Source organism: Impatiens glandulifera, chromosome 6, assembly GCF_907164915.1.
Source record: "Impatiens glandulifera chromosome 6, dImpGla2.1, whole genome shotgun sequence".
NCBI classification, from domain to species: domain Eukaryota; kingdom Viridiplantae; phylum Streptophyta; class Magnoliopsida; order Ericales; family Balsaminaceae; genus Impatiens; species Impatiens glandulifera.
This window is the reverse complement of record NC_061867.1, coordinates 42559291-42572773: the sequence shown is the minus strand read 5'-3', so window position 1 is coordinate 42572773 and position 13483 is coordinate 42559291. Positions and strand designations below refer to the sequence as shown.

The 13483-nt window shown below is 32.2% G+C and overlaps 1 protein-coding gene across 1 annotated transcript; it reads left to right on the top strand.

Annotated features, from left to right (window-relative positions):
* Positions 1–4166: 4166 nt before the first annotated feature.
* LOC124941698 (protein LONGIFOLIA 2-like) lies at positions 4167–9710 on the top strand. The gene is made up of 5 exons (XM_047482045.1): positions 4167–4421; positions 4852–4928; positions 6330–8075; positions 8155–8305; positions 8882–9710. The coding sequence occupies exons 1-5, from the start codon at positions 4265–4267 to the stop codon at positions 9640–9642; spliced, it is 2892 nt and encodes a 963-aa protein (XP_047338001.1). The 5' UTR covers positions 4167–4264; the 3' UTR covers positions 9643–9710.
* Positions 9711–13483: the final 3773 nt, after the last annotated feature.

Below are 13483 nucleotides of genomic sequence, written 5' to 3'. Positions count from 1 at the left end.
TTTAAACTTGAATAACTGTCTACATTAGATAATATTAAATGAGTTGAGTACGAAAAGTTCGTGAGCTCGACTATAAATAATATTTGTTAAACGAGCCTCAAAAGCTCAGTTCGAGCTTAAATATATGCTAAACCAGCCTCAAAAGCTTTGTTCACGAACGACTCGTGAGCCCGACAAAAATGAGATCGAGCTCGGCTCGTGCTCGCATAATATTAAACGAGCCGAGCCGAGTCTGAGCTTAGTACTATTCGGTTCGGCTCGACTCGTTTACATCCATAGGTATTGATATATATAAATAAAATAAAATAATTTTAAATAAAGAGTATTTTAATATTTTGGTTAATGAATTTAGTGATTTGATAGATAAAAAGAGAAGTGAAATGATGTTTGATTTTTTTTAGTTATTTAAATAACTTAAAACCGAACAAGGCCGGCCTGTAGAATGGAAACATAATCGTTTGAACAGTAGAAACCGAACCGGAACCAAAATATTTTCTTTTTTTGATTATTGGAGTTTTTTTTTGGTACCGGAATCGATATGAAACTGATTGATGCTGGCCTGAAATTAAACCAAACCAAAAATTAAACTAATTATCCAAATGGTTCGTTTCGATTCCATCAGTACCCAACTCGTCGGGCCACACTAACATTCCTATCCCAAATAAGGAGCTCAATTTTGACAATGTACCTTAATTATATATAAATAATAATATATAATTAATATTCTTTTATAAATAAAGTGTTTTCATTTAAATAAATTTTGAGATTTTATGTAATAAGTATCTTTTGATTTTGATTATCTTGATTGTGATATGCAACTCTTATTATTATTATTTTAAATAATTTTTTAAAATAATATAGAAATATATTATATTTAACGTTAAAATTAACAAAAATTAATTTAGTTAGTTTTTTAATAAGCTTATAGTTTAGAAGGATAATAATTCAAATCTTGAAAGGAATATATATATAATCACATTGAGTAAAATGTCTATATGAGAGTACATATGTTGTATTATATAAGGCAACCTCAATCTACCTATAGTTGTTTTTAAGGCATTTCATTTGTAAATAGGGGGGGGGGGGGGGGGGGGGGGGCACAAATTTGAATTCTTCTATTTAATGTGTAAAAGGAATGAGATTCATGAGTTACCTTCAAATGAATTACACATTTAACCTTGCCTATTTTATTTATTATTTTAAACATTTTATTTCCTTCATAAATTCATTTCATTTTTTGTAGTAAGTAGAGAAAAATGAAACTAACAAAAAAATGTTGCAAGCACAACAAAATTTGTGATTTTCAAAATAGATAATCTTGAAAAGTTGATAACCATGATTCGTGACTAATTAAAAATGAGATGATGTCATTAAAATCAGTGCAATATAATAAACTAACCAAAAAAAAAAATGTTGCAAGCACAACAAAATTTGTGATTTTCAAAATAGATAATCTCAAAAAGTTGATGACATGATTTGTGACTAATTGAAAATGAGATAATGTCATTAAAATCAGTTCAATATAGTAAACTATGATGAATAGTATATAGCCCTTGGTACAAATGATGAAATTTTATAGTTTGAATATGACATTTACCTCTCAAGTTGGACAAGTTTTTTACTACTCTAAGTAATTGATGAATTCAATATATGAAAGAGATTCAAAGATATTGAGAACATGATCAAAGTTAGTCAGGATTAGAGCATGATAAGTTACAAACAATTATAAATTGGTGTTGTGGCTTTGAAATTAATGATTCTTGTTTCCTTGTTCTTAGATGATTTCAAATGCAATATCAATTGGTCAAAGATACAATTATTAAAGGGTATCTCAAATTTTGTAAATGGTGATTTCTAGAAAGTAAATAATCAAATGAATGTTTTTCATAAAAGATTTGAAATCCACTAAGTCAAATGCCTACACTAAGCCAAAATCAAATTATCACAAGTTACTAATAAAAAAACATGAAAATATTTAACAAAGTGGTTTGGTAGAGAGAATTGACAAATGATTCAACAAAGTGGTTCAGTAAAAGAATCTTAATGTAAAAATAAAAAATTATTTCCACCCAGATAAAATTAAAGTAAAACAAATTCCAAAAACTAAAATCAAACAAGTTCTTGCAGTATGATGAACGGTACTCTCTTTCCTCTTACACACGGGAGTTATTAAGCCTGTGACAAAAACAAACAATGTATTACAACGTGGTATCCATGCATACAATGTTGGTCATCGATTGCAGATACAAACAAATGTTAAAAATTTTAGAAATAAAGTACGAAAGTTACTTAACACTGATCTATAATAAAAGTAGTGTCAGAACTCATATTTTAATATAATATATTTGATTCTATTATTTGAAAAAATGTAGTAACACAAATCTAATATATTAATCTGATTCAATTTAAGAGGTTTGAAAAATATATGCCTCACTTTATTACAATTTAAAACGTTACTAACAAAATCTTTTTTCCAAGAACTTTCGTGCCAAAAGTCGAAAACTTGTGTCTAGACACATCACAACATAGATAATTAAGGTTATGCTTATGTTACACATATTATTCATGTTGGTTTGTAATGTATTTCATAGGAGAAAAGATGAGTGGGCAATTTGAAAATGAGAATAAAAAGGTTGATAACCAGATAAAAAAGGTGGGGAAGGTGGGGTAGTTTCTGTGAAACAAAAGTGAGTAACTTTTGAGAAAAAAAAGGTAGGTAACTAGAATAAAAGGGTAGGTAATTCCAGAGAGATTGAGGAAGATGAGTAAATATTTAGATTTAATTTATAATGATAAATAAAAACTTGAAAATGAAATATAAATGTGAGATGTCCTAATCAGATATATAATGATATCTATTAAAATTAACATTTACTATATAATGCATGGCTTGAGATTAATTTGCATTTAATATACAAAACTAAATTCAAATAAGCAACTTAACTTATATAAATATTTCAAATAGACCATTGGACTTATAATTGAATTAATTTGAAGACTAACTTTACAGAATGATAGTTCTTATTTAAAAACAGAGCATTATATAATCAATTATTATTTTTAAATAATATTATTTAATATTTTAATCAAAATATTAGAATATAATTACTTATTTTATAATATTTTAAAATATTTTAAAATATTTTAAAATATTAAATAATTTATTTTAATATGAAGGTAATATTTCATTTTTTGAAATACTTCAAGCCCTTGTTTTATATTCTTGTAAGAACTTCAATTTCTGAACATACTAGTTACCCAAACTAAGTTCTAACTAGATACCCTCATCATTAAACAAGGCCCAAGTTTGATTTTGTTTTTTAAAATTATTATTAAAAAGATAATAATACAGATTAATTCCTAATCAAAACGACTTACATTGAAATCATTGTGAAAAAAAACCTTAGTCAATTAATTTGAATAAACTAAAATCACATTTTACAATAATTTGATAAGTGGTTTAATGGTTAACATCAATTTTTTAATAACATTTAGTTATGTAATCAAAATTAATCTTAACCTAAATCAAAAAAATGCTCTGTCTTTAGTCTTAACTTCCTTTGTTCATTTCAAAAATGCAACCTTGGATCTCTTTGCTTTTGGTTTCCTTCTCCTTCAATTCATTACTTCTTAGCTGACAAATCACATGTCCATGCAAAGGGCGCCTATATAATAACCCTCACATGGAAATCGATATGAGCCTGTAAACATTAGACCCTTTCTTTCTCTCTCTTCGTTGACGAGTTTACTATTGCAATTTGCTCTCTAGTAATCTTCTGCCGACCTTCCATCATTCATTCAATTGTTTTTCATTTTGATCATGTTTCACCCCTTATTTTGAATCCACTTTTGGTACCTGCATTTTCTGTTTTTACTTTCTGGGTTGATTCTTGGTTTTTTTTCATATCAGATTAGACAATTTCCTGATCTTTCCTGTCAGTCTCCACACTTTGTTGTGTTCTCTGGCTGGTTTTGGTTGTTATAGCAGCAGGCTGAACTTTGTTAATTGATTCCGTGAAGGAAATTGTTAGTTCTGTGCCTCTGTTCATCCAAATGATCTGATTCATTGTTTTTCTTCTGCTATTTTATGAGAATTCTTCGAGATCTCTAAATCTTTTAAGTTTCTACCATTGTTGGGTTTTCACTTTCTTTAGTTTCTGTCTTTCTTTAATTGAAGATTGAGTTTGAGAAATTGGTTTGGATTAGTGTTAAACTTACAAATTAGATACTGAATTTGGGTTATTTTAGGAAATCGGGTATTGCAATGGCTGCAAAACTTTTAAACTCATGGAAGGAAGACAACCCAAATCTTATTCGACATCAAGTTGGATGTATGAAGGGAGTATTTCATATGTTTGATCGTCCCTACATGCTCAACAATCGGCGTATAAGTGGTCGTAACCACAAGAAACTAGAATATGGTATATCTCCTTTTTTTCAGTTTTAAAACCATTTTAAACTAGTTTTCTTGTTATTATCAAATGTGGTTATTGTTGTTTTACATATAGATACATAGATGATTAATGCATGTTCTTTCTGTTAAAGCATTTGTTTTGTTCTTTGATCAGATAACAAAGATCCTACTTGTAGAGCTTGTTTTGGATCTTGTTTTTTTGAAAAAAAACTTTTTGATAAAAGATATGAGATAATCAGTTTTCTTTTTGTATTCTTCAATAGAGAAGACTTAATGATTTGAAAATTTAAACCGATTTGATTTTTGATGAGATAAATTTACCCTTCTTAAATAAAGGTAACTGTTTTGATATGATTTTGTTTATTTTCTGTTCATTAATGTTGGATGAAGAGTTTGGTTAGTTTTCAATCTCATGTATTTGTTCTTCTTGTCTATAGATAACCATCACTCCAATGGTAGTGGGCAAGTAGATGAAGAAGAAACAGAGGATCTGTTCCCTCAAACCAAGACCAAGGTAAGCGAACTTGCTGCAAACTCTCATTCCTTTTGGGTTAACTGAAAAAATGGAAGGTTCTAAACTAACCAGATTCATATTCTATTAGCATTTAAATAACATGCATTGATATACAATATAAGCCTCTTTCAGATTTATACTCTTTTGATCCCATCTACATGGTTTTTGTGAGCTGAATGAGCTAGTTTACCCATTTATATTCTAAACTAACCAGATTCTTATTCTATTTGCATTTTAAATAGCATGCATGGATATACAATTTAAGCCTCTTTCAGATTTATACTCTGATCCCATCTACATGGTTTTCGTGAGCTGATTAGGCTAGTTTACCCATTTATATTCTAAACTAACCAGATTCATATTCTATTAGCATTTAAATAACATGCATTGATATACAATATAAGCCTCTTTCAGATTTATACTCTTTTGATCCTATCTACATGGTTTTCATGAGCTGAATGAGCTAGTTTACCCATTTATATTCTAAACTAACCAGATTCATATTCTATTAGCATTTTAAATAACATGCATGGATATACAATATAAGCCTCTTTCAGATTTATACTCTTTTGATCCCATCTACATGGTTTTCGTGAGCTGATTGGGCTAGTTTACCAATTTACAGTTTATTTAGTGTTTGTAAGATGCAATCTATTTTGACTCTTTTTTTGAAAAAGTAAGAAATATATTGTAGTCTCACAATCAAGTGCTGGAGAACAATATTGATCTATTCCACAACTGATGTGTAAGCTTACATTTTGGATTAGATTAGTTTTTAAACAAAATTTCTGTTAGAAAAAATAAATCGTTTATTAAATGTTGATCATATCCATATCCACCATATATCCGTATGGATGATATGGATATAGGTTCGGTTAGTTGGTTTAATCGGATATTTGTATAATTTTTCTTACAAAATTATTAGAAGTAATTCATTTTGATCACCTATCAAAAGAAAGTTAGAGGGTAGTGACATACTTGAACCACCAACCTTAAAAAACACACATGCATATCAAAATATCAAAAAGTAAATTAACAAATGTTAATAAGGGCCCAACAGAAGCATCATTCAAAGCTCCAAAAGTAAAGTTTAACAACATACATTGACATGAGAAATCTTCAGTATAATAAGCCTAAATAAGTGAAAAACATAATGAAACATATATTACCTACTTCAATAGCTTAAAGTTGGTCTATATCTGCAAAAATGTCTTCATCTAACTCAACATTAGTTGGCATCGATCTTAATCACTACGTATTGAATCATATTGTTATCCAATCGTGTATTTCATGAAAGAATAAAATACATTGAAGTTATCTATTTATGAAATCATGAGTTCTTTTTGAGTTTTCAATTACGTCTACATTTACAATAACATCATATTTCTTTGTAATTTGCAGGAAAAGAACATGATCAGGAATGGGAAGGATAAACATGAACTATCACGGGGATCTTCATCTTCATTCTCATCTGCTGACTATAAGAGAAAAGCTCAACCTGAACTTTTGTCTTTTGACCAGGCTCTTTCATTGGAAAGAAATAATAGGGAATCAATAATGAGCAGAACCAGCTCATCTTCACATTTACCACGCCCAACACTCGATCTGAGAGATGTGGTCAAAGACTCCATGTATCGAGAAGCTCGAACACTATCTCTGAAGACAACCATTGAAGAAGAAGTACCAAAGCAAAGATCATCTTCTGATCTAAGGGAGTCAATAGATGTTCTTGCAAAGCTTAAAGGAACCCCACAGAATCTCAATGGAGACGTTTCAAAACATCCACTCAATAATAATGTTTCTCGTCTTTCTTGTGATGGAAAGGATCTTAAAGAACTGCCCAGACTTTCTCTTGATAGCAGAGAAAGATCAATTGGAAGTTTAAACTCTGATTTGAAAACACATTTCCCTTTGAGACATTCGAAGTCTCAAAGGGAGGTCGGTTCTAGCAGCAACTCTGGCACTCCTCAATGTCCAAGTGTCGTGGGACAGCTAATGGGTTTGGGGAATTCCCAGAGGTTTAGATTGGACATTGATGGAAAAGTGGAATCGATAATGAACTTTCCAGTAGAAGAGTCTAATTCTTTCTCAAGATCTTCTACATTGGCGGATTCCAACCAGATACAAAATTCTCCGAGGAGCAATTGGAGGGAACCATCTTCACCACGGAGGAAAAATCCCGATATTGTCATGAAACCCATTCCAAATTCACGGTTACCAAGTGAAAACGCTCCTTGGAAGAGTAGTAGTAATTCCTTCCCTTCTGTTTATGGTGAAATAGAGAAACGTTTGAAGGATCTTGAATTCACACAATCCAGTAAAGATCTCAGGGCCCTCAAACAGATTCTGGAGGCAATGCAGGCCAAAGGACTGTTGGAGATGAAGAAGGAAGAGGATGGAGGAGACTATGAGCAGAAGTATAAAGAGGATCAGAATAATTCCCAACTGGTTAACCAACAAAGGCCATCATGTTCTACAGATGATAATTCCACAAAATTTGAGTCCCCCATTATTATAATGAAACCTGCAAAGCTTATTGACGAATCATGCATCCTTGCTTCTAAATTTATTCCGATGGATATCCTTTCACGGGTTCCAGAACGTAAGGATGGTGAATACTCCTTGACTGGAAGAAGAAAGTTGAGTAGCCAATCGAGCAGAAATCGGATTCAGAAAACTACTGCCACCAGCAGTAATTCTGCTTTACCTGATGATAGGAAAAAGAGTATCAAAACCGCTAGATCACCACAAACTTCATCAATGAATCATCAGTTGCCCAAACAGACAACAAGCTTGGTTAAGAACTCGGAATCAGTAAGCCCGAGATTGCAACAGAAGAAACATGAATTGGAGAGGCGATCTCGACCACCCACTCCTCCTGAGCCAAAGAAAAAGTGGAAACAGAACAAGGAGCAACCTGAATTGAGCTCCCCAGGTGGGAAACGTAGAACTAAGCTTGCCAAAGCAAAAATAAAAAAAGAGCAATCTATTGATAGTGATAACTTGTCCACTCAATCAGAAGGACATGTTTTCTCAGATTCTGGAAATGAAACAGAATTCTCATTTCCCGATAAACACACTGGCACCAATGAAAGCCCGAGTTCAAAATTGAAGATTGCAAATCTGTTACTATCTGAACCTGAAAAGGTACATGCTTTCTTCTATGGTTTTTCATTAAACTTAAGATTTTAACCTAAGATCACATCCTTGGTAATTTGGTTTACAGAAGCTGAGTGTTCAATTGAGTGAAAATGTGGCAGCTGATGAACTTGCTCGAGTTACACCCGCACAACCAAGTCCTATATCTGTTCTTGATTACTCAATTCAAAAAGGTGTCAATAATACCAATGAGAAACAATTATCTCCCGTGATTAAAGGTACATGTTTCGGTAATTTAACTAAGTTATTGATTCCTTTAGCCAATCTATTCATCTTTTTGTCCTTACACTAAGAGGTTATTGTTAGCATGATAATATTGATAGGCTTATTAATAGCATAAACATGAAGATCTTTATTATTTAGCTGTCACCTCATTTATCCTTTGCACAAGTGAGAGTCTTTGTTAGGATTGTTGCTAACTTATTGTTCTTATCATAATTAGATAGAACTCGTTTAAGAATAAATTCTCACAGCTTGTTTGACTTGGGTTAGTTGGGATTATTCCAAATAGTTCACTTTTTCATTCAAATCATTAAACTAAAATAACAAAATTACCTTTTAGGATATTTTAAACAAGATTTTTCCAAATAACCCAAGATCAAACAAGGCCTTGTATTACATACATGGCTGAACAGATAGGTTCTCACCCTAAGACGATCAAACTATGTATGTCTTGGTGATCATGTTATCAAGTTAATAAACATTAATAAGATCTATTCTCCATGTTTCTCATTTTCACATTGCACAAGCTTTATCTTCATTCACCATATCTAATTACTCGAGTCTTTTTACAGATGGAAGCCTTATTGTTTGTGGTGACTCTTCCAATGAAAACATCTCACCAGATTCTACAGACAAAATTCTTCTTAAATCAGAAATCAACCGCGAGAAGTTAGAGAACATAGAGACCTTAGTCCAGAAACTAAAGCGTGTAAACTCAGCACACGACGAGTCAGAAAATGATTACATTGCATCTCTATGCGAAGACTTGAATCCCGATCACAGATACATCTGCGAAATACTATTGGCTTCTGGACTCATTCTAAGGGATCTCGATTCTAGCCTTGTGAATTTTCAGTTACATCCGTCAAATTACCCAATCAATCCAGAATTATTTATGGTTTTGGAACAGACTAAGGCAGCGACTTTCGACGAAGATCAAATGCTTCACAGGAAGCTTATCTTCGATGCGATAAATGAGATTCTCGTGGAGAAGTTTACATTGCTCAGTCTTCCACCACAGCCAAGGCCAAAGCCAATGTCTGGTAGGCTGACTGAGAAACCCATGAATGGGCAGATGCTATTGAGAGACTTATGTTTGGAAGTAGACAAGCTCCTACAGAATCAGGACAAGTTTGACTCTTCTCCTGGGAAGGAAAATGAGGTGTTGCAATCCATAATCTTTGAAGATCTCATCTCTAAATTGGAAAATTCGAATGACATGGCTGTTGATGTGTATGATGTGGTTTTGAATGTTGAGAGAATGATTTTCAAAGACTTGATTGAGGAGATTGTTTTTGGTGACGCGACTTGTTTCGCGAGCCAAAGCCAGTAATACTTAATCTGCATGTTTTCAGACTTTGTTTCTTCACAATTAATAATATTGTCTTTCTTGTTCTTCAATCTATTATGTGTTTTATGTGCTTTTGGGGCAGGTTGAATACATTCTTTTAGCTTTTGACTTAATCCTTCAATGACATGGAAAAAGAATCACAAGTTTCTATTTATATACAGTAAAAGAACTTCCTTAAGAAACATATACTCTGAAGAAATGTCATCTTTTATTAAATCTATTTTTTCTTTTATGGGATAAACATGCTGATACCATTTTTTTCTCTTGGTATGCTTCTCTTTTGTTATGAGATTTCTACTTGCTATGTTGATGTAAACTGTAATGAACTATAAGCAAGAAGCTCTTTCTTGACCTAAAAAAAAAAAGTACAAAACAGCCTCTTAGGGACTGTTTGGCTGTTTTTGACCCTTTATATATTTCTCTACCAAACTCTCAAACTTCTTTATAAATGTTCTTTACATTCTGAATTATTTGTTAAAACCTCTTATTAATTTCTATGCTCTATTATTTAAATAATCATGGCAATATGATCATCAATTTTTTTTTTTTAAAATAAAGTCAAAATTTCTGCACCTATATACATATGATGTATGGATAGGGGTGAGCATATTATGGGTTAACTCAATCCCTAACCCAAACCAAAAATATTAATTTGGGTAAATTAATTTGGGTTGGGTTGAGTATGGGTTGAATTTCATTTGGGTTGGATTAGGGTTACCCAAATTATCCAAATTATTTTAATGTAATTTAATTTTATCTTATTAATCAAATATAAACTAACCATCTTTCAACTTCAATATATTCTCTTGATTTTTATTACGTTGATCTCCATTACAGTTGAACATGTTCAACATATTTTTCACACGTTTAACAAGTTTTTGACATGTTTAACACATTTTCACACATAAAACACGTTTTTGGCATTTTAACACATTTTTGACATGTTTTACACGTTTTTCACAAGGTTAACACGTTTTTGACATGTTTAACACGTTTAACACATTTTGACACGTTTAACACGTTTTGACAAGTTTAACACTGGCATATTTAACACATTTTTAGCACATTTAACACGTTTTGTTACGTTTAACACGTTTTTCACATTTTCACGTTTTTGTCACGTTTAACACATTTTGACATTTTAACATGTCTTTGCACATTTAACATATTTTTGACATGTTTAACACGTTTTTGGTACGTTTAACACGTTTTGACAAATTTTTGGCACGTTTAACAAATATTTTGTAAAATTAACACGTTTTGGCACCTTTGACACATTTTGGCATGTTTAACATATTTTCACGTTTTTTTTGCATGTTTAACACTTTTTTGACATGTTTAACAAGTTTTTTCTACGTTTTAACAAGTTTAACACGTTTTTCACGTTTTTGACACGTTTAACACATTATTGATACGCTCAACACGTTTTGACACATTTAACATATTTTTTTTACATTTTGGCACGTTTAACACGTTTTTAACATGTTTAACATGTTTTGACACATTTAACATTTTTTATGTTTTTGGCACGTTTAAAACGTTTTGGCATGTTTAAAACGTTTTTGGCATGTTTAAACGTGTCAAAACGTGTTAAACATGCCAAAACATGTTACACGTGTTAAAAATTTGTTTAACCTACCAAAAATGTGTTAAACATGCCAAAATGTGTTAAACGTGCCAAAAACGTGAAAAACATGTTAAATGTGTTGGTAATTTTGAAACGAAGAATACTTTTATATTGTAATCAATCGATGTGAGATGGGTAAATGCACATGTTATCCAAATCTAAAATAGGAGATCAAGCACACAACAAAAACAATACTAGATTTATGTGGAAAACCCTCTCAACCTGAAGGGTAAAAAATCACGGGGCCAACCGACAAATTTCACTATAAACAAGAAACGGATACAAATGTTCTTCTCAACTTTAAACCCAAAATTGAGGTATATAAACAGCGAAAACCAATTTCATTTAGACTCAAGTTAGTCTAGATATACAAAAAAAATTGGAACTTGAAGGTGATAAATGTAAGGAGATCTCTACTGCCTCCTTCTCTTCTTCTTCCTCTGTTTCTTCTTCTCTATTTCTTCTCTTCTTAGCAGAATGTTCTCTCTCTAGCAGTGATAAAATGAACACCATTCTTAGGGTTTGCTTGTTTAATTAAATGACTGATTGTGATGGACCCAAAGGCCCAACAATCTCCCCCTCCAGCCCATAGAGAGAGGCACACCGATCTTCAAGTCATCACTTGGTATTTATGCCGATAAGTTGACAACAAAGCTCGAGCTCGTCTTTTGGAACAATCTTCATAAACATGTCTGATGGGTTCTTATCCGTATGGATTTTCTTTAGCTTCATCTGTTAGTTTTCTATTACATCTCTTAACCAATGAAACCTCACATCAATATGTTTAGTTCTGAAATGATATGTAGCATGCTTGCTCAAATCTATGGTACTTTGGCTATGACAGAAAACAATTGCATCTTCTTATTGCATACTAAGCTCGAGTTGAAATTTAATCATCCACAATAACTCCTTGCCAGCTTCAGTTGTTGCAATGTATTATGCTTCTATTGTTGACAAAGCCACACATTTCTGCAACTTGGATTACCATGACACGACTCCCCCTACAAAAGTATATACATAACCCGAAGTGAATTTTCTGTGATCTAGATCTCCAGCCATATCAGCATCTGTGTAAACTTCTAACACAATTTCACTATTTCCAAAACTCAAACACAAATTGGAAGTGCCTCTTAGATATCTAAGAATCCACTTCACTACTTCCCAATATTGTTTCCCTAGATTAGAGAGGAACCTACTTACCACACCGAATGCATGCGCTATATTTGACATAGTACAAACCATTGCATACATCAAACTCCATACAACTGAGGAGTATGAAACACTTGACATTTCATCATTTTATTTCTCTATTGATGGACACATCTTCTTGCTCAATTTAAAATGGCTAGTAAGTGGACAACTTACTTCCTTTTCTCCTTGCATGTTAAATCTTTCAAGCACCCTTTCAATTTACTTCTTGTGACAACCAAAGTTTCTTAGCCTTTCTGTCAAGAGTAATCTGCATTCCCAATATCTGACGTGCTTGGTCCATGTCATTCATGTCAAATGTCTTGGACATCTCCTTCTTCAACATGACTATTATCTGAGCATCATGTCCTACAATCAACATATCATCAACATAAAGTAAAAAGATTAGAAACTTTCCATTAGAAAATCTTTTAAAGTAAACACACAGATTTGTCTTGGTTCTCTGGTACCCATGACTCATCATAAAAGAGTCAAATTTCTTGTACCACTGTCTTAGAGCTTATTTCAAACCGTATAGACTCTTCTTCAATTTGCAAACCATGTTCTCCTTCTCTTTCACTTCAAATCCCTCTAGTTGTACCATGTAGATCTCTTTTTCCAAGTTACTATGAAGAAATGCAGTTTTTACATCAAGTTGCTCATGCTCAAGGTCTAAGTTAACTACTAGACCTAACACTGTACGAATGGAAGTCATCTTTACCACTGGTGAGAAAATCTCCTCAAAGTCGATGCCCTGTTTATTTCCAAAATCCTTTACAACAAGTCGAGCTCTGTACTTCATAATTTCTCCATTTTCATATCCTTTTAGCTTGAAAACCCATTTATTTTTCAATGCCTTTCGGCCCTTAAGAAGTTCCACAAGCTCATATGTGCCCATTTCTTGCAATGACTTCATCTCATCTTTCATTGCATTTTGCCACTTAGTTTTGTCTTTATGAACTTGTGCCTCCTGAAAATATTTTGGCTCTCCTTCTTCTGTCAATAGAA

Bases quoted from the DNA above. Each gene is read 5' to 3' on its own strand.
- LOC124941698 (XM_047482045.1), top strand. From the start codon at position 4,265: ATGGCTGCAAAACTTTTAAACTCATGGAAGGAAGACAACCCAAATCTT. The intron at 4,422-4,851 runs GTATATCTCCTT...TCTTGTCTATAG, and splicing joins CCACAAGAAACTAGAATATG to ATAACCATCACTCCAATGGT. The intron at 8,306-8,881 runs GTACATGTTTCG...GTCTTTTTACAG, and splicing joins ATTATCTCCCGTGATTAAAG to ATGGAAGCCTTATTGTTTGT.